Source organism: Myxocyprinus asiaticus, chromosome 9 (genome assembly GCF_019703515.2).
Source record: "Myxocyprinus asiaticus isolate MX2 ecotype Aquarium Trade chromosome 9, UBuf_Myxa_2, whole genome shotgun sequence".
NCBI classification, from domain to species: Eukaryota; Metazoa; Chordata; class Actinopteri; order Cypriniformes; family Catostomidae; genus Myxocyprinus; species Myxocyprinus asiaticus.
The window spans coordinates 18,955,977-18,975,578 of record NC_059352.1 but is presented as its reverse complement, the minus strand read 5'-3'; the positions used below and the strand labels follow the sequence as shown (position 1 = coordinate 18,975,578).

The following is a 19,602-nucleotide window of genomic DNA, read 5'->3' as shown; positions in this document are numbered from 1 at the left end:
AAAAAATCGCTCTGTTTTTTTTTGTTTTTTTTTTTTGTCTTTCCCATTCATTTTCAATTGTCGGTCAATTTTGACCACGAATACCAAAGGTGTCGTTTTTGGGGGTTTTTTTACAACCACTTGGCAAATGGAGGAAAAGTCACAAAGTCTTGTACTGCTCAGAAAAGTACACCATTTTTATTAAATAATTTTTTTTTATTTCTGTCAAAAATGAACAAATATTTGTTAAACCACTCAAGTTGTATTAATTACTTTTATGCTGCCTTTATGTCCTTTTTTGAGTTAGAATGTTTTGGACCCCATTGGCTTACACTGTATGGACATCATACATCCTTCAGAATATCTTTGTGTTCCACAGAAGAAAATCATATGAGTTTGAGGAGGCATGAGAGTGAGAAAATGATGAGATAATTATCATTTTGGGTGAACTGTCTCTTTAAGTATTTGTCATTGACCATTATTTATTTACCATTAATTCATTTGATATTAATACGTAATATTATCTAATTCAGTCTATCTCATCCTCACTCCCTGGACAAGAATTGTCCGTCCAGTAAATCATTTACTGTATATGAAGACCAAAATATGTGTGCATCTGATATTTTTAAACACCCCCACTTGAAAAACTATGTGGGCACTCTGACTCATAAGCAATGCACCAGCTGTGAAAGAGACCTCTGAAACAGTGTGATTTTGGCATAGAACAGAGGACAGGCTTAGCTTGGAGAGCACCAGCAAGGATGGGTCCTATCTAAGTCCCTGCAGGACTGAGAATTCACAGTGGGAGGGATGTCTCAACTCCATCTGGCCCAGCAATGTGTGTGCCTTCATGCCAAACCAAACCAAGGTCTGCAAAACGTTGGCACAACGTGTGAGGCATTTCTTAAAACTAGCATCTGCAATACAAGAATCAGAGATCTGTAAGCATGTTTGTGGATATCTGTATTTTCCAAACATATGGCAGTGGCATGAAGGTCTGTGGAACTGACTCTTTTCTGAAATGCATGTATAAATGTTAACACTGGGAGCAATGCTGCAAAGTGTAAAGATAAATTTGCTGCCAAATTCAGTCAGCTAGTTCTCCTGGCTGTTCTGTAGTGAAGACAATCTGCCATCTAGTGGTCATATTTAGAGCACAAGAACCAAGTCAAACGTGAAAGCGCAGAAAATGGGATACATATCTGAAAATGTAGCTTTTAATTGTCTATGTTTACTTTGTTTGTTATATGTATGTCGTCGTTTTAATTATCAGTCATAAAACTCCAAATTTAGCAGTTTCACCGAGCACGTGTAATGAACACTAATCCATTATTGTGTATGTTCTTAATTTGTGCAAATTATCTAGTCATATTTGTAATTGAATTGTCTTATCTACATCTTCTGAATATGAGTGTTTAAAAAAAATGACACAAAATAAACAAAACAAAAATAAACAGCTCAAAATGAATTTTGATCCGTGCCAAGCCTGACAAACTCATTTACGCAGTTAGGAGTATCATTAATATGTTTTCCTGTCTCACGTAGCTTAGACAAATACATTTATTTTAAGAAATAAATCTAATAAAGGTTCGATACACTTTGGTAACGATAACAAGAGGTCCTGTTGGTGCTCTTCAAGCGCCTAAAAGTTTGTGAATGTGGTACAAAAGCTAGTAAGTTGCCTATCTAGACACCATCAGACGGGCGCCTTTCATGTTCACAGATGCTGTCTAAGTAGAGACTTTTCTAGGTGTTGAAACAAAACCCGTGTGTCTCGCTTGCTTCGATAGCCAATGTGTTACGCGGTTTCACACTTTGAATTGTTTTATTTTTGCAGTAATTGTTAGGTTCAAACGTAGTAGTTTTGGTGCCAGAAACATATTAATATTCACAAGGTCTTGTTCTTTGCTCTGGCGGTGGATTGTGGCGGGCAATTGGGAGGACGAATATGTCTGGAAAGAGTTTTCGCGTCAGCGACGGAGACTGGATTTGTCCCGATAAAAAGTAAGAGATGTTGAATAGTGATTTATAAAGATACTAAATTGTGGATATGAGTATATTTGTAGTACTCAAACTCAAATGTGTGGGAAAATGAACGTTGGCTGAGAAAAGCTCACATGCTACTGTTAGCATCGCTATATGTTAGCTTTAGCACACGTTTATAGTGCGTGTGAATGGGCCTTTAACTGTCATTAAATGAATTTCTTTCAAATCCAAATTTTAACCGATCAAATCTGGTAAATCTTCGAGCAGATACAGGTACTTTGATAGTTACACACTCATATTTCTTATGTTAGCTAGTCAGCAGCTTTGTGCACCTACTCTAACTGCCACTATATCGTCCTTATTAGTAACTGCCTTGTTTTGGGACCATTAATGAAACGTTTATTGTTGTTAAACTTATATTGTAAATGCACTGAGTTTTACTGTGTGCATAAATGCAGCTTTTCACCATTGTTGGAAAGTGGGAGTGAGGTGGCCTGTGCTTTGTGAGTACGAATGTAGACTGATGCTAATAATAACTAGAGACCTAACCTGTCCTGTTGTTTGTTTTATCTAAGGTGTGGAAATGTCAACTTTGCTAGAAGAACGAGCTGTAACAGATGTGGCAGGGGTAAGTAATTTACAGTTGTGTGTATAGTCAATGATATTTGTCTATTGGCGAGTGGTACACCAAGGACAATCACTACACTGAGTGCCTTTAATGCTCTGTATTGTACGTTTTCAAGTCAATAAGCATAAATTGTCAGTACTTTGGATTGTTTTAACAGAAAAAACAACTGAAGCAAAGATGATGAAAGCAGGGGGAACAGAGATTGGAAAGACCCTGGCTGAGAAGAGCAGAGGTCTCTTCAGTGCAAATGACTGGCAGTGCAAAACGTGGGTATAATGGTGACAGTTTTTTAATCTAGTGGACCAGTGAGTTTACACTGTCTTATAAAAAATATTCATAATTAATAATAACTCTTGCCCTCAGAAATTATAATATTGATTAAACTACAATATTGATGTAGGATATTGTAGTCAGTTCACTTGAAAATTATTTAGATAAGAATAAGATGAGCAGGAAAATAAGAATGTAACTTATCTTCCTCATAAAAGCAACATGTAAATACTCCACAGTCTTTCCTGTTTAGCATAGGAGTTATATTTAACTGCTGAAAAGATTCTCATCCAGCAAGCATTGGATTTTGCGGCTTAAAAGTTATTAAAAGGAATGTTCCGGGTTCAATACAAGTTAAGCTCAATTGACAGCATTTGTGGCATAATGTTGATTACCACAAAAATTTGTTTCGACTCGTTCCTCCCTTTCTTGAAATTTTTTTTTTTAAATCAAGGTTTCAGTGAGGCCCTTACAATGGAAATGAATGGGGTCAATGAAAGTGAATGTGGCCAATTTTGGAGGCTTTAAACACAGAAATGTGAAACTTATAATTTTATAAAATCACTTGCATTAATTCTTCTGATAAAGCTTGTTTTATTTGAGCTGTAAAGTTATTTAAATCATAATTTCTACTCTTGTTTTAGGGTTTGTTGACATTACATCATCATGGTAACAAAGTTGTAAAATTGGCTATAACTTTACACAGAAAAGGTTAGTAAGTGATTTTATCAAACTAAAATCATGTTTACATGCATATCCTTTGTCTTGTGGCTATACCGTTGAAACGGTGAGTATTTTAATCTTAAAGAACTGGCCCCCATTCACTTACAATGAAAAAGGGTGCCTCACTGGAACCAAGATTATTGCTTTTTTTTTTAAAGAAAAGGAGGGACAAGTCAAAATAATTTTTTGTGTTAATCAATATTATGCCACAAATGCTGTCGATTGAGCTTTTTTTGTATTGAACCAAGGACAAGGACAGAACTTCCTATAGATTTTTCGTTTCTAATGCTCAACTATTTCAAAGACAGAAAATATGAACATCTGACCTTGCAGTAGAAATGTTCAGGTAATACTCTAATGCAGTGGTTCTCAAACTGGGCCACATAGAAATTCTAGTACATGTTTTTTATTTTATTTTTTATTTTACCTTTATGTCAACGGAATTGTCAACCTTTGAACTACGGTGTACATAAAAATGAGAAATATTAATAAATTAAATCAATTATGCACAGCACACTCAGCTGCAATGTCACCAAACAGAGACATCCGTTGATATACTGTACAGTGTACAGTACTGTTAGCCACATGCTGATAAAACCTGAGACTATTTCAAATGGATATGTTTTTAGATAGAAGATATAGTCTCTTAGCTGATTAAGTTAATACAGAAGAGCCTAGTGTGAAAAAAACGAAATTGCGAAATTTGACGACTCGTACATAAAATATGGCTTCATGGAATATAGTGACGGCAGACCACAGTGCACATTGTGCTTGAAGATTTTATCCATTGAAGCGCTGAAACCATATAAACTCAACCGACATCTCGCAACAGTTCATCCGGAGCATGCAAATAAAAGTGAGGATTTTTTCCAGAGAAAGAAAGAAGAATATGTAAAGCAAAAGGTACGACTGACTAACATCATGACAATTCCCAAGAAAGCGCAGCAAGCATCTTATCTTGCAGCCCTGCGAATAGCCAAATGTAAAATGCCACACACGATTGGGGAGGAATTAATACTTCCAGCAGCAGTGGATATGTGCTGAGTGATGGTCGGGAGGAGGCTGCAAACAAGATTAAATCCATACCACTGTCCAACGATACAGTAGGCAGACGGATCAAGGACCTCTCTTTTGATGTGAAATCTCAACTGACTGAAATCATGTGAGCAGTTTGCGCTTCAGCTTGATGAATGCACTGACGTTAGCAGCGCAGCGCAATTGTTAGTGTACGTTCAATATTCATGGGATGGTAAAATTTTGGAAGATATTTTATTTTCCAAAGAACTCGAGGGGAGAGCTACGGGTGAGGACAAAATGTTGGAGACTTTCATGGTAGAAGAACATCTGAGCTGGGAAAAGTGTTTGCTGCCGCACCATCAGTGCAAACAGACAATGACTGGGCACAAGAGTGGAGTTGTCACCCGAATTCAAGCCATAAATCCAAAGATCGTAGCCACTCACTGTATGCTTTGTCAAGCACTTGCATCAAAATCAATGGCACCTGACCTGCACTATGTGCTGGAAGCAGTATTAGCAGCTGTGAACTTTAAGTCAAGACCACTGAAGTCATGTCTCTTCGCAAAACTATGCACGGAGAATGGGGGCAGCACATGATCAGCTTCTGTTCCATTCGGAGGTGCGGTGGATCTCACGTGGGAAAGTTTTGGAATGAGTGTTAGAATTGAGGCATGAGCTCCATTACTTATTCAAAGAACATAAACCTGACCTGGCACTGTTCTTTTCCGACCAACAGTGGATGGCAAAACTGGCCTATGTTGCAGACATTTTTAGTAGTCTCAACCAAGGGCGTAGATTTGTCTTCAACATTGGGGTGGTTGCAGCATGAAGCAGTTGCATGTTTCCATTGATCATGGTTTAAATAATGGTGATGTGATGGCCAGTGGCCTCAACGGAAAGGCTGTGGATGAACTTTTGGAATTATCCAGTGATCGCACTCTCAGGATGAGATTTAATCAGCAGACCCCAGCGGAATTTTGGCCCACGGTTGAAAAGGAGTACAAGGAGGTTGCTCTTCAGGCCATGAGAATATTGTTGCCTTTCCCAACCACATATCTTTGTGAGACATCTTTCTCAGCCATGATGGCAATAAAGACAAAATACATGGCATGGCTTAATGTGGAAGATGACTTGAGAATTTGCCTGTCACCAATAACACCTAGAATTGATAAGCTCTGCAAAGAAAGACAGTGTCACCCTTCCCACTAAGACAGGCTGTGCGCTTTTGTACAGTAGTTGTTATTAAATTGATGTTCCTGCATTGCATAATTTCTTTTAAATTATTTAAATTATTTCTTTTTGAGTAGACATTTTATATTTGTTTTATGGTGCAAAAAAAAACAAAAAAAAAAACAGACGCAGTCCAAGTTGCAAACAAAATCACGGAGCCACTGACATTTTACTACAGTGCTTAAAAAAGCTTATTTTATTACCACATCAAAATGTTTAAAGGTTTAATGCAAATTCTGATTAAATGTATGTAAATTAAATGTTCAATATTCATCTACTATGGAAATAGTAAATTAATGTTCAATATTATTCACTTTTGTTGCACTTCTCCAAAACAAGCATTTCTGAAAGTATCAGTTTCAACACAATACTATTTCTATTTTATGACAATCTGTTCCATTTTATGAAATATAGAATTTATCATAAATTCTGTGTAATCAAACATAAGAGAAATAAGGATACCAACCAACAGAGCTGATGTTCCAGCATCGTATAATTTAATATGTTTTTGGTTTAATTAAAATTGTAAGTTTGAGATTGTTTTGTGTCATGAATTTTCTTTGGGGGGCCACAAAGGGATGCACCCTACACAAGGGGGGCCTCATGCTGAAAAAGTTTGAGAACCACTGCTCTAATGCATCTTTTGCAGTGAATGGAAAAACAATTGTTAGACTCAAAAACTGTTAGGACTTTAAAGTTTTGAGCCAAAAAGCTCATCTAGAGGAGAAACTGGTGGCACTGGCTTGATTATGCAAGAGAAAAGATTCAGAATATAGACTTCTCTGTGTACTGTTTTCGATACCCTGTGTTTCAAACTGTTAATGAGAGCTGGGGCCTCATGTATAAAACTCTGCTTAAATTTCTTCCTAAATGTGTATGAGAAACTGTATTCTAAGAGATGAGACTAAATGTCACATGTGCCAAAAGATTAGATGCTGCACCATGAAGAAACATTTACAAAAAATATATCTTGAATATCCCTTGGCAAAATGTTTTTATCTTTGCAGACATAAATCTAACCTATGCAGTTTTGCTTCTCAGAAAACCTTTTAAATCATTTTAAGGGTGTTTATATTGAGAAGTTAAATATTTAGTACTGAAAACAAAACGAAAATTAAAAAAATTCTTTGTGCAGCATTGTCTGATATCATCGTATTAAGATTTTATATTTGACTGGGATTTTATATTCAAAAAACAGCTGAATGGCTAATGTACTTTTCATAATGCTTTTATTAGACTAGAACGGGGGTTTCATTGCGATGAGGTTCAGGATGAAGTGGAGCAGGCAGCACATTTGATGCTCATTTGATGTGCACTGCTGTACCTGTTTGCAGCTGTACAATACTGTTTCTGATGAGACATGTCTCTCCAATGGTCTGTTCGACTACTGAATGTGTCCAGCAGTGCCTGTCTTTTAGCTACTGTCCGTTTTACCGAGCCATTTCTCGTCAGTCAGAGTCGAGCGTGCATCGCATTACAGATAATCTTCATTCAAATGCTGTACTTATCTCAGTACATGATTGTAATAGAACAGAAAATATCTCAGACTAAGAAATATTCACTGTCATTTTTAGTTACTGTATGTTCCTTCTCTATGACACGGGAAAGTTCTCCAAACACAGCACATCCTAAACCAATATTTCCCTTTTACAGCTTATATTTGAATGCTTTTTCAATTAGTTACATAAAAATATAGCCTACTGTTGGCTTGATGATGATTACTTCTGTTTCAAGTGCTTAACTACATTTTTATTCTAAATGTGAATTAAATGAAAATCAGAGTTTATAATCAGTCTGTTCATTATTTGTCCAGCTGTAGTCGCCAATTCACACACACCAGTAAAAGAGTGCATACGCACAGTCAAGAGTGTCCGGACGGTGCGCGCACATTTACGCCAAGGTTATTTTTTATAAATCGCAATATGTTCGTGGGAAATTGCTTACGCACATTTCAATGCCCATTTTGTGTGTATGCAACATTTGTACATCAGGCCACTTGTCAGTTAATAAATAACTAGTTAGTTGTTAATAAAGGGACTGCCTTCCATACTTAATAGGTTGAAACTGTTCTAACATAGCAAAAGTTATTTATAACTACACTCTTCTTGATTCTACGAATCTAGATGTGGCAATGTAAACTGGGCCAGAAGATCAGAGTGCAACATGTGTAACACGCCTAAATATGCCAAACTGGAGGAAAGAACAGGTATGTCATTGTCTAGAGTACTAGCACAATACTTGCTGCATACTGCATGCTAGGGCTGGGCAGTATGGCCAAAAATATTATCACAATATTCTTTTTCATATTGTTCGATATCGATATTATCACGATATACATTCACCTATGCACATTGCATGTTTTTTTAATTTTTTTATTTCCAAGTTGGCAGAAGAAGAAAAAAATCCTAAACAGTCAAAATAATCTCTAGAGCATATTTAGAAAATGTAAAAGTCTGAATGGACCATTTTTATATTTTCATTAAACTGAGAGACTAGGCTACAAACTAGTAATGTCTTTCCTTGTCATCCATGCCAGAGGTGATCTAGAGAAATCTATTTGTTTATTATTAAAGGCTCGTAACATGCTGATTAATAAAGCTAAATTTAGAAGGAGAAAGCGTTATGATCTAAAGGCGCTCTGGAATCGCATTAACTTATGCGGCGCCTCGTGTTTACTCACATGCGGGGGAAGGAGGCAACGCGTACAGAGTGGGACAGGACATAAGTGAAGCGTGTTTGGTGCTAGAGAAAAATATTCAAGAATACAGAGCAGAAAGATCAGATCTGGTGTACACAGCACTGTTGTTCATCCACTAAGAGTGCGCAACCGTCGTCATGATGTCTTTGGTTGGCAATTGGAATCAATCTGGGGTCTGGACCCAGACCGCAGTGACTGTTGTTGCCTAATCAATAGCAAGGCAGCGAATGTTAGCAATACAGTCTGAGAAAGCGAACTGCTTGCGTTTTTAGCGACACACCTGATTGGCTAGATGTAGAACACAGGCTAAATATAAAAAATGACTCGAGCTTATCATCGATATCGTGGGTTTTTTTTTTTTTTATCGCAATAAATATCAAGTTCGTTCTATCGCCCAGCCCTACCATGCTGGTTTTAAAAAAACAAATTGAGAAACAATGCACAGTATGTAATTATAAATGATTTAACCCTTGTGCATCAATAAAAAAAGTTACTCAGGGATCCTTAGACGACAAAAATGTCCACATCAAAAGACTGCCATAATAATATTATATATTAATTTCCAATTAGTTTTTTTTTTTTTTAACCAACATCAGTCCTGATCATAACTACCAAATATTCATTCATTTTCAGGATTTTAACCCTTTAAATGCCAGTTTGTTTATGTAATGCCATTTTATGAAAAAAGAAACACAAAAAATTAATTATTTTCCATATACTAAATGCTAAGGGGGGGGATTATCACAGTCTGGGATATGCCAATGATTAGCAACAACATTGATTTTGATGCATTATTATTTTTTGTGCAGTGTCAGATAAAAAAAAAAAAAAAACTCATTCAGGACCTTAGAGGACAAAAACATCCACGTCAAAAAACTGCCATAAAAATATTATATATTAATATTATTTTCCATTTTCACTGACATAGATTTTTTAACCAACATCAGTCCTGATCATAACTACCAAATATTCATTCATTTTCAGGATTTTAACCCTTTAAATGCCAGTTTGTTTATATAATGCCACTGTTGTTTTTTTACACACACACACACACACACACATAATTTCTCAATACACGCATACAAAACACACTCTAACATCCATACCAACACACCCACACAATTTTAGCTGCATCATTTATTAAACTGGCCTTCAGTGCTCTATAATACAGAAAATAGGGGGGAAAAGCATGTATTTGCTCCATAGGCTAAACATGAGAAAAATGGCGCCATCTGGTGGAAAATATAAAAAAAATATATTTTGAAGCCAGGGCTCTGGAATGAAAGCATAATATCATAGAATAAATTATTTTATGCTTTAATGGCACTGGGATCAATGGGGACATTTTTGTCCTTAAGGTCCTGAGTGTAACTATTTTGTGTACACAGTGTATTATAGATGTATTATATGAACTGAGGTTGCAATATAAAAATTCCTCCAAAAAATACACACCTTTGGCAAAATTTATGCCGTTGGCATTAATGCAGCCAAAATGATAGAGAAAACTAAAATGAAAAAGTCAAAAATGTCCCGAAAGTCGCACAAGGTTTAAACAGTAGCACGCCACGTTATGGTCACGTGACCTCACTACACGTAGCATGTTTAATTCAGTGAGTGACATCCACTTATCTCAGAAATAATTGTGGTTGTTGTGCATTTTAATCCAATTTTTCCTCATGTCTTTTTGCAGTTTTTTTTAACTGTTGGCAATTCATTCAAATATTGAGTCAAGAAATTAGGGTTGATATAGCTTATAGAAATGGAAGGTAAATTTGCTATTGCGGGTTGCAGTATTCCATGCAGTGTTCTTTGCATTTAAACTGCACATTTTGGCAAATAAACCTCTTGGGTATTCTGTGCACTCAAAAATCCTACAATTGGATACTTGGCACATTGATTATTTGTGATGTAACAGCTTTTACATTTTAAAATGTAGCTAATATACTGCTATTTCGACTAGAATATTAATTCTTGGTTAACGTTCATACTCAATGTGCTTTTAACAGGATATGGTGGAGGGTTTAACGAGAGGGAGAACTTGGTGTACATTGAGCGAGAGGAGTCTGATGGAGAGTACGATGAGGTCAGTGTTTTCTCAGTGCAAAACTTCATCACCATGTTAACATGAAGATCAGTGAGAAGAATCTTTTACCTATAAGTAATATATATATATATATATATAAAAGACTTTATGAAAACTTATGCTGTGGGTCTTCTGCACAGTTTGGGCGCATTAAGAAGAAGTTTCGGGGCAAAAGCAAAAATGAGAATGAAAAGAAAGAGGAGCCTAAGAAGGATTATAATGATGATGATGAAGACGATGAGGATGAAGAGGATGATGAAGATGGAGATCTTTCAAAATACAAACTTGATGTAAGATGTTTTTCTATAGTATTTGTGGTGGTAATGATTAACCATTTTTGGACATTTCTTTGAGTTAGCGCACATAGTAGTACCCAGAGGTTGCGCTAGTAAAAATCTTTATCAGTCACTCTGGTCTGAGTTGTAAATTTCGGCCAAATATTAATGCAACTCTGGACGGAAATAAATGTTGTGATGTTGCATAAGGTTGTCGAAACAATGCCACAACAAATGTGCACCGTAATCAAAGCTAAAGGCGGTCAAACGAAATATTAGAGTATGCAACGTTTTTTTGGCTAGGTATTGTATATGAAATAAAAAATTCTCATACTTGCACACTAGGGCTGCACGATTATAGCAAAAATCATAATTGACGATTATTGCCCTTGATATTGTAATCGCGATTATTAATATTAAATTACCGTGACTTATTATTTTAAATTGATATCTATGGTATAGAATAAATTAAATTATTGCTAAATTACTGCTTAAATTATTAGTCCACGTACAGTAAATAATATGGCACATGCAATATTCAAACGTATTAACAGCCAATTTAAATCGACCAAGTTACTGCGTTCAGTAAGCCATTTGGTGGTGAGATGGGACCATTCATCCCGTTAGATCTTCAATGGTGATCTTGTTCATGTAAGATCATCGTTAGATTATTTTTGGCCTCAGTGGTTGCACTTTGGAAATTAAAAACAGTCATTTGCGATCTGAGTTTGTGCGATTCGTGAAAATGTTAAATCTACTAATACCAGCTGCGTGGCAAACGTGTCTTATTAGAGCAGACACGATAATAATGACGGTGATTGCTGAAATATGCTATTCATGCCATATTCTTTATGCTACACCTCCAAAACACACTTAGAACAGTTAAGCTGAATTACTTTATTGCTATTTTTTACAAATCAAATTCACATTGTCCTACTTATTAACATGACAAAACAATTATTAGATTTTTAATAAATTGTACACAGAAATCGAGCAATGCAACAAACTCTCCCATTACAATGACTGCTGTCACTCACTGCAGGTTTACACTGTTTCAGACGTGCATTTCAACACAAGCTGAATGACACCCCGCACAATGTTCTACACTATCGCGAATGCTCTCATTAAAAATAAATCCGTATAATCAGCATAATAAATCAGTTATTTACACCGCGTCTGTGCCTTGATTAGAACGGGATCATTTTAGTTTTGTCGTGTTGCTCATTTGCAGTGTATTTAACATCTACGTTCAAAGCAAGCGGTGCAATATGCAGTGAATCCGAAATAATTCCAAAGTGCTTTTAGCTCTTGTTCTACTGCTTCTTTTCAAGTGTCAGGTGATGTTTCTTCAGTATTAAGTTTCGTGTGCCACGCGAACAGAGCTAGAACATAAAGCAAACATCTAGGCATTCAGACGGTTTAAAACTTGCGCATTAGGATCAGTTGTCATTACTGATAGGACGGAGGACTAATCTAAGGGATTTCTTATGGGAAGGCACATGAAAAACCTTTTATCCTACACTGTTAATAAGCATACAATTCTTATATTTTTGTATCTTCATCTTTAGAAACTATTTATTAAATCAAATCAGAGACTCCTCATGCTTATAATTATTTTAATTTTTACATTGCTTCAAAAATAATACATTCAGCAATACAGCAACAAGCATATTTAATTCAATCTGTTTGCCTATTACTTTTTATACTCCCCTTATTTTTGGATCATTAGTCGTCATCTCCGTAAACATTGTGTGGGCTCACTAAAAACCGGCTCATGATATTTCAAGTCATTTTAAGTACATTTCAATTTGGATGTGACCAAAAATTATTATTATTATTTTTGTGTGTGTGTGTTGGTTACTTTGTAAATAGTCTCTCCACTTCCATCATTTCATCCCATTCATAGCGATCTGCGGAGACCCAGTGCGAGTGCATGAGAGGCAGGCACTATTGCATTGATTGATTGACAGTGCATTTTTACGAATCGGCGCTAACCGGGGGGCTTTTTTTCTTCCCTCGTGTGACTTTTCGCCTGTATTTTGTGGTTACCCACCAACACATTCACGCCATGCCGAAGCTTAATGACATCAATCGTAATGAGCACAAGGGAGGTGTGAGAGACACTGCCATCCTTTGAAACTTTATCTGCTGGTGTCACAGTTTGACAGTTACTCTATAAATATGACTGCTACACACATAATGTTTGTAGCAGTTTCGCAAAATTTCGTAATATTTTATTTGTTTTATTTATGCAGTCATTTAATTTTCTCACCCACATTTTTGAGGACGCACTGCCTCCCTCGCTTTCTCGAAGAAAACTGCACAAGGATATATAATACAGTTTTGACTCTCCAAGCAAGTGTGGTAAAACTAAGGATTTCTAGGGTGAATATTCTGCCTGTTAATTAACTGCTGCGCTAAAACAATATTTTTTAAATGCAGACTTAAAGGCTGCATCTCGATTCGCCTACTTGTACTACGCCCTTAAAGTATCTACTTTTTTTGGAATTGAAAAGTACACACTTATGAGTGTTGAATAAAGTATATGTGAGTATTTGTCATAAAATTGCATCTTGAAACCACAGACCCATTGGTCGCAAAGTCACGTACATCCTTTAACCACACTGACCTGTCAATCATCCTCTTACAGTTGTGATGACATTCACGTTCCTCATCTCATTTATACTATCATTCATTCATTATTTTATTTAATTTACGTTACCCCACCATGATTCCTACTTTGTTGGAGTGAAGAAGCACCGTGGCGTTAAAGATCGCAGGTCTTTCGTGCAGAGATCCGCTGATGTTTTACAGAACATGATGCGTGTAATGTGTATTTAATGCAAGCCAAAATTATATATGTCGCTGTCATTATCTGCACTGAATGTATGAAGTTAACAATGTGTTGCAGACTAAATCTAATATGTAAAACATGAAATAAATATATGAACAGTGTGATCTGATGATTCATAATCAACTAAAGTAAATAATATAGTTTTATCTATCTTGAATGTTAACCAATACAGAAAGACAGAACAATTGCATGAGACGGTGCTGCATCACCTTATTTATTGTTTTTGAAGTGTCACATACGGTTACATCATTCAACAGTCTATTGAAAGGAAATCTGATCTCCGCTATATTTCAGTGTGATACAATAAATGGCAAAAATAAAATGAGAACATACAATTGTTAATTTGATTAATGTTTCTGTTTGAGATTTTTCCATTTTTTATCTAATCCAAGCAAAAACATAAAAACATCCATTTGCAATATAAATACAGTAGGTGGACATAAAAGCATGCAGGTAAGATTATGATTATTAATCTCTCAAACCCATTTTTGTTCATTGTAAATGGAGCAACCAATCATTCGCAGTTTTAACGAGCTAGCCAGTTAGAGCTTCTTTTTTTTTTTTTTTTTTTTTTTTTTTTAATGACTTCTACGTGATTTTTGCACTTATTTATTTTTACCCCATTAGGATGATGATGATGACGATGAAGATGCAGATTTGTCCAAGTACGATTTGGATGCTAATGATGAAAAGAAAGGCAGTCGGTCAGGCTCTTCGCGCACATCCTCTCGTTCATCCAGTTCAAGCTCCCGGTCTAGGTCAAGGTAAAAGGGTACAGGTCAAGGGTAACTCCAAGCAAAATGTCAGTATCAGCTCAAATCTTTATTCAAATCTTATCGTATTAATCTGTTTTAATGTGTAATTTCTCCTTCTTTCCATGTTTGCTTCCTTGTAGTATTTTATATATATATATATATATATATATATATATATATATATATATATATATATATATATATTCTTTTTTTTTAATTAATTGTACTCTAATTTTGACATGAAAGTGTTAAATATACACTTGTAGAGGTGTAAATATTTGCCCTGACATCGTTTCAATTCCAATTTTTTACCTAGCGATTACGATGCATCGTGAAATCTCAAATTTGGTCATGATTAAATTTCATCCAGTTCAGTTTGATTTATTTTGGAAAGTTTCACAATTATAAAAAGAAAAAGATGAACCATTTTTACTAAATATTCTTAATTTAGACAGAACGGGGGGCCTGGGTAGCTCAGCGAGTAAAGATGCTGACTACCACCCCTGTAGTCCGTGCTGAGTGATTCCAGCTAGGTCTCCTAAGCTTATTTGTGGTTGCATATGTAAACAGAAAAATAACATTACATGCATTATTGATATGAATTATGTTACATATATACATGATATGGTACATACAGATATGTTGTATCCATCATAGACATCCAATATGAATAAAGGATAACAATGTCTGATGCAACAATGACTTGATGCAAAAATGCAAAAAGACGGTACGTAAACCGTGGAATAAGCATAATAGATTTGAATGTTAACATTTATTGCACCAATAATTACAAATGAAATATGTAGTGTGCAAGCAGATAAGATCCATGTTGAAATTGAGCAGGGTCACAGATTTAAAAACTATCTATTAGTTGCATGAAAAGGCGGGTTTACATGGGATTTGGTAACTGCGAGTTTCCTATTCATTTTGGGATCATTTCTTACTTTCAAAGTGCACTTTTTCACTTCAATCTTGCGTGCTCCACCCCTGTGGTGGGAAGGTACATGTAATCTGAGACAGCATCTGTAACACATTGGGTATTATTAATATAGTGATTATAATCGATTCTTAATTTCCGTAAACGATGCATTGAATTGTCTTTGTTGGATCGATGCATTTTTACACCCCTACACTCTGTATGTACAATAACTACAGTTGAATTTACTTAATTCTAAAAGATTTAATGGTTTAGCGTTTGTTTGACAATATTTTAATGTGATTTATAGAAGATAGCTAGATTGCAATGTAAATAGTTTTGGTAATTAAACCTTGGAATACTTGTATTTGGTAGTTTTCTGATGGTTTTTCTTGAGTTGTTATCAGAGGGTCTTAAACTTTCTTGGAAAAATTGGTTTTGTTTTTTTGTTAATGTTGGTGTTTTGCAGATCCCGGTCCAGGAGCTCATCCAGTTCCAGATCTCGCTCTCGTTCCAGGTCCAACTCCAGGTGAATGAGGTGACATGCACTCTCCAGGGGAGAGAGTGTGTGTGAAATGGCAGTGGGTTTAGTGAACTCTTTGTCCTTCTGCTTCTGAACAGAAGTTGACTTTTCATAACCATAAAATACTAGCTCTGAGATGTAGCTTTATATATTTGTTTTAAACAGGATTTTTATTTTACTTTATTCTGTGTGTAGGTGTTGAGAGCTTTCTTTTGTAAGACATGTTCTTTAAAAGCTGTTGATTATTCAGTGTCACAAAAATCTCAATTTATCTTCCCACACTGTGACATCTAGCAGGCAATTAGAGCCTTAAGTTTTACCAAACCTCTGACAGTTTTCACTTCATTCTTTGAAAAGTTGTTGGTCAGACGACTGCAGTCTTATTCAGAAATTTAAACATTTACTTAGATGGGTGGATGGATTTTTCCTTCTATTCGGTTCCTGTAGCAATGTTATTGTTATGGATGCACCGAAATCTTGTCCGCTGAAAATGCGCATTTCGGTTTTCGGCCGAAGGAGGAAAAAAAGCTGAAAATCTGAACAAAAACTGTTACTTTAAAATCAAGTAACAGAGACACTGACATGAAGAAAATGCAGCGTTTTATGTGAAAAGATGTAAACAGCAGCTAATGTTTAAATATACACCGATCAGCCACAACATTAAAACCACCTGCCTAATATTGTATAGGTCCCCCTCGTGCCATCAAAACAGCGCCAACCCGCATCTCAGAATAGTATTCTGAGACGCTATTCTTCTCACCACAGTTGTACAGAGCAGTTATCTGAGTTACCATAGACTGTCATTTTGAACCAGTCTGGCCATTCTCTGTTGACCTCTCTCATCAACAAGACATTTATGTCCACAGAACTGGTTTGGATTATTCAGCCAGTCATGTGGCTGCAGTGCATAAATCATGCAGATACGGGTCAGGAGCTTCAGTTAATGTTCACATCAACCATCAGAGTGGGGAAAACATTTGATCTCAGTGATTTGGACTGTGGCATGAATGTTGGTTCCAGACGGGCTGGTTTAAGTATTTCTGTAACTGCTGATCTCCTGGGATTTTCACACACAACAGTCTCTAGAATTTACTCCGAATAGTGCCAAAACAAAAAACATCCAGTGAGGGGCAGTTCTGTGGACATAAATGCCTTGTTTATGAGAGAGGTCAACGGAGAATGGCCAGACTGGTTCAAAATGACAGTCTGCGTTAACTCTGATAACCGCTCTGTACAACTGTGGTGAGAAGAATAGCATCTCGGAATGCTATTCTGAAATGCGGGTTGGTGCTGTTTTGGCAGCACAAGGGGGAACTACACAATATTATTCAGGTGGTTTTAATGTTGTGGCTGTTTGGTGTATATTGATGGTAACAAGATTATAATTGAGAAGCGCATCTGTACAGTGTGTATATGTGTGTCTCCACACGAAAAAGCGCCACAGCACAAAAACACTCAAAGGAGTTTATAAAAGCACGCTGTGAAATTTAAAATGCAAATGCACATTCTGGTGGTATTTGCCTTACCTAGTTGCCTAAAGTCTACATTCCCAAAAGTAATGAAGCGATCGCTCTCTTGGATATCAGCGCATTAATAAAGGGTGCTTTTCCGTGCGTTTAGATGCTGTGAGGCCATTTAGCTTGAGCCACCATCACATATCATGGTAAAATATCCTCACCTACGGTTCAAGCCGAGCCGCATTCTAAATCAGCGGTGTCAAATGCGAGTCCAATTCAAACCGCTCGCGTTCTCGTGCAAATGGCCAAATTTAAAATAGCTTTTTGTCTGAAACTGAACCAGTGAGTGACACTGTCACAGATAAACTCAGTTTATTTTTCCCCATTCACTCACAACAATACTGAAAATATGGATGCTGGACAGATACAAGAAAAACTTGGAATAGGATGTTATGCTTTTGTCCTTTGTTCGTAAGTACTTTATTAGCACTTTGTAAGGTAAATATTTGATTGTTAGGCAAAAGTCTGTTTATATATAGAGGTCTATATACAGTATATACTAGACAGATAGATATTCCAAAGTATAATAAAAATATAATATACTGTATATAAAGCATTTTCGGTTTTCGGCCCAGTGTCTCCAGGATTTTCGGGTTCGGCCAAAATCTTCTTTTCGTTGCATCACTAGTTATTGTAGCAGTCAGTGCAGATATATTTGTTGACCTCATGTGAATGCTTACCTTATCCCCTTTGAAGATCCAGCTCCAGATCTGGCAAGGGATCTACTTCCTCGAAGAAGAGGTCTCGTTCCCCGTCGTCATCGCCTGAGAAAGGCCAGAAGAGGAGTCGCTCCAGGTCGTCCTCTGGTGACCGCAAAAAAAGACGCGCTCAATCACACTCGTCTGAAAGGTTTGGGTTTCTGTGGTGTAAAAAAAAAAAGGGGGGGGGGGCAGGGGGGTCCTGGATACCAGTCGTCCTTCTGCATTATACACTGGGCTCTCAGAGAATGATAAAACAGAACATGTCTGAAACAATGCAACAAGCCAGATTATTTCCAAAACTGTACAGTACATTTTTTTCACCTGTTTTAAGAGTTTGTGAACCAAATCACTTAATTGGTCATGGTCTTTCTCTTTGTCTCTTTCTATTTCTTTGTAGGCACAGAAGCTCATCTGGATCTCCCCACTCTGGCTCAAGCTCAAAACAGAAATGATTAACAAAAGAAACACCTTTCATAAACTGCATGTTGATCCAACTCCAGTTCTTTTGTGCTATTTCAACTGCCCAACTGTTTGAATTCTCATTTAATGATTTCCATCAAAACATTTAAACACCTGTTCAAGTAACCTTCTCAAAAATTTTCTGCTTTTTTTTTTTTAACAAATAACCAATCCCTTAACAGTATAACTAAGGTGTCAAATCTGTATTTGTCGGTGGGTTTATAGAGCAACAACATTCAAGTTTATGACTGTAAATGGCACGTCATCTTCTAGACATCACCATTTTTTATGGGGAAGTTATGCAAATTATAATGCAGAAGTAGTTTAATCCATCCATTGCCTAGACATTACAGTCAGAATATCCAGTTTATTAATAAAACAATGTTGATTTAAGGCTACTTACCAGATGCTGGTTTTATAGTTCTTCTGTGATGTGGGACAGCTCTTAAGAAACTTTGTTGGTTTAAACATTACTTAACGAAGCTGGGCATCTTTAGGGTATAGAGAGCTTTTCCTCTGAGGCGTAACATTGCCTCTTCTAATTGTGCGTTAAAGGTAAGTATGTTGGGGGGGGGGGGGTTATTATTTAATTGTAAAGATTTTCTCTTGACCAGACAGATGAAATGATGTGAATGTTTTTCAGTGCCCTTTTTTTGTTGTAACTTTTTTTTTTTTTTTTTTTTTTTTTGGTCTGAACTGAGTAACCCTTAATTTGATGATTAATACTTGTACTGTACACATTGCTGCTAACCTAAATTGGTAGTTTGGTTATCTCTTTGCTGTGGTCCGCAAATCAAATTAGGAACATTCGAACATGAAACATCCCCCTTGCCCTTCCTGACAAGTATCATATGAAACATGAAAACATTTACTGTTCAGTAAAATAGCATATGTAATCAACATGAATAAACACTTGTTAATCTGAAGCTTTTGCTTACTCATTTGATTCCATGTGAACTTTATAAGAATGGTTTTGTGCTAGTGAGTA

At 36.3% G+C, this 19,602-nt stretch overlaps 1 protein-coding gene across 2 annotated transcripts; it reads left to right on the top strand.

Annotated features, from left to right (window-relative positions):
* The first annotated feature begins 1,666 nt into the window (after positions 1–1,666).
* On the top strand, positions 1,667–19,540 carry zranb2 (zinc finger, RAN-binding domain containing 2). Of its 2 annotated transcripts, none has more exons than XM_051705956.1 (10): positions 1,667–1,983; positions 2,541–2,593; positions 2,751–2,859; positions 7,957–8,039; positions 10,538–10,614; positions 10,755–10,904; positions 14,371–14,507; positions 15,884–15,943; positions 18,151–18,315; positions 18,348–19,540. In XM_051705956.1, the coding sequence occupies exons 1-10, from the start codon at positions 1,928–1,930 to the stop codon at positions 18,421–18,423; spliced, it is 966 nt and encodes a 321-aa protein (XP_051561916.1). In that variant the 5' UTR covers positions 1,667–1,927; the 3' UTR covers positions 18,424–19,540. The 2 variants fall into 2 exon arrangements, with proteins under 2 accessions (XP_051561916.1, XP_051561915.1); XM_051705955.1 differs by having other exon boundaries at positions 1,670–1,983; positions 18,151–18,303; positions 18,553–19,540.
* Positions 19,541–19,602: the final 62 nt, after the last annotated feature.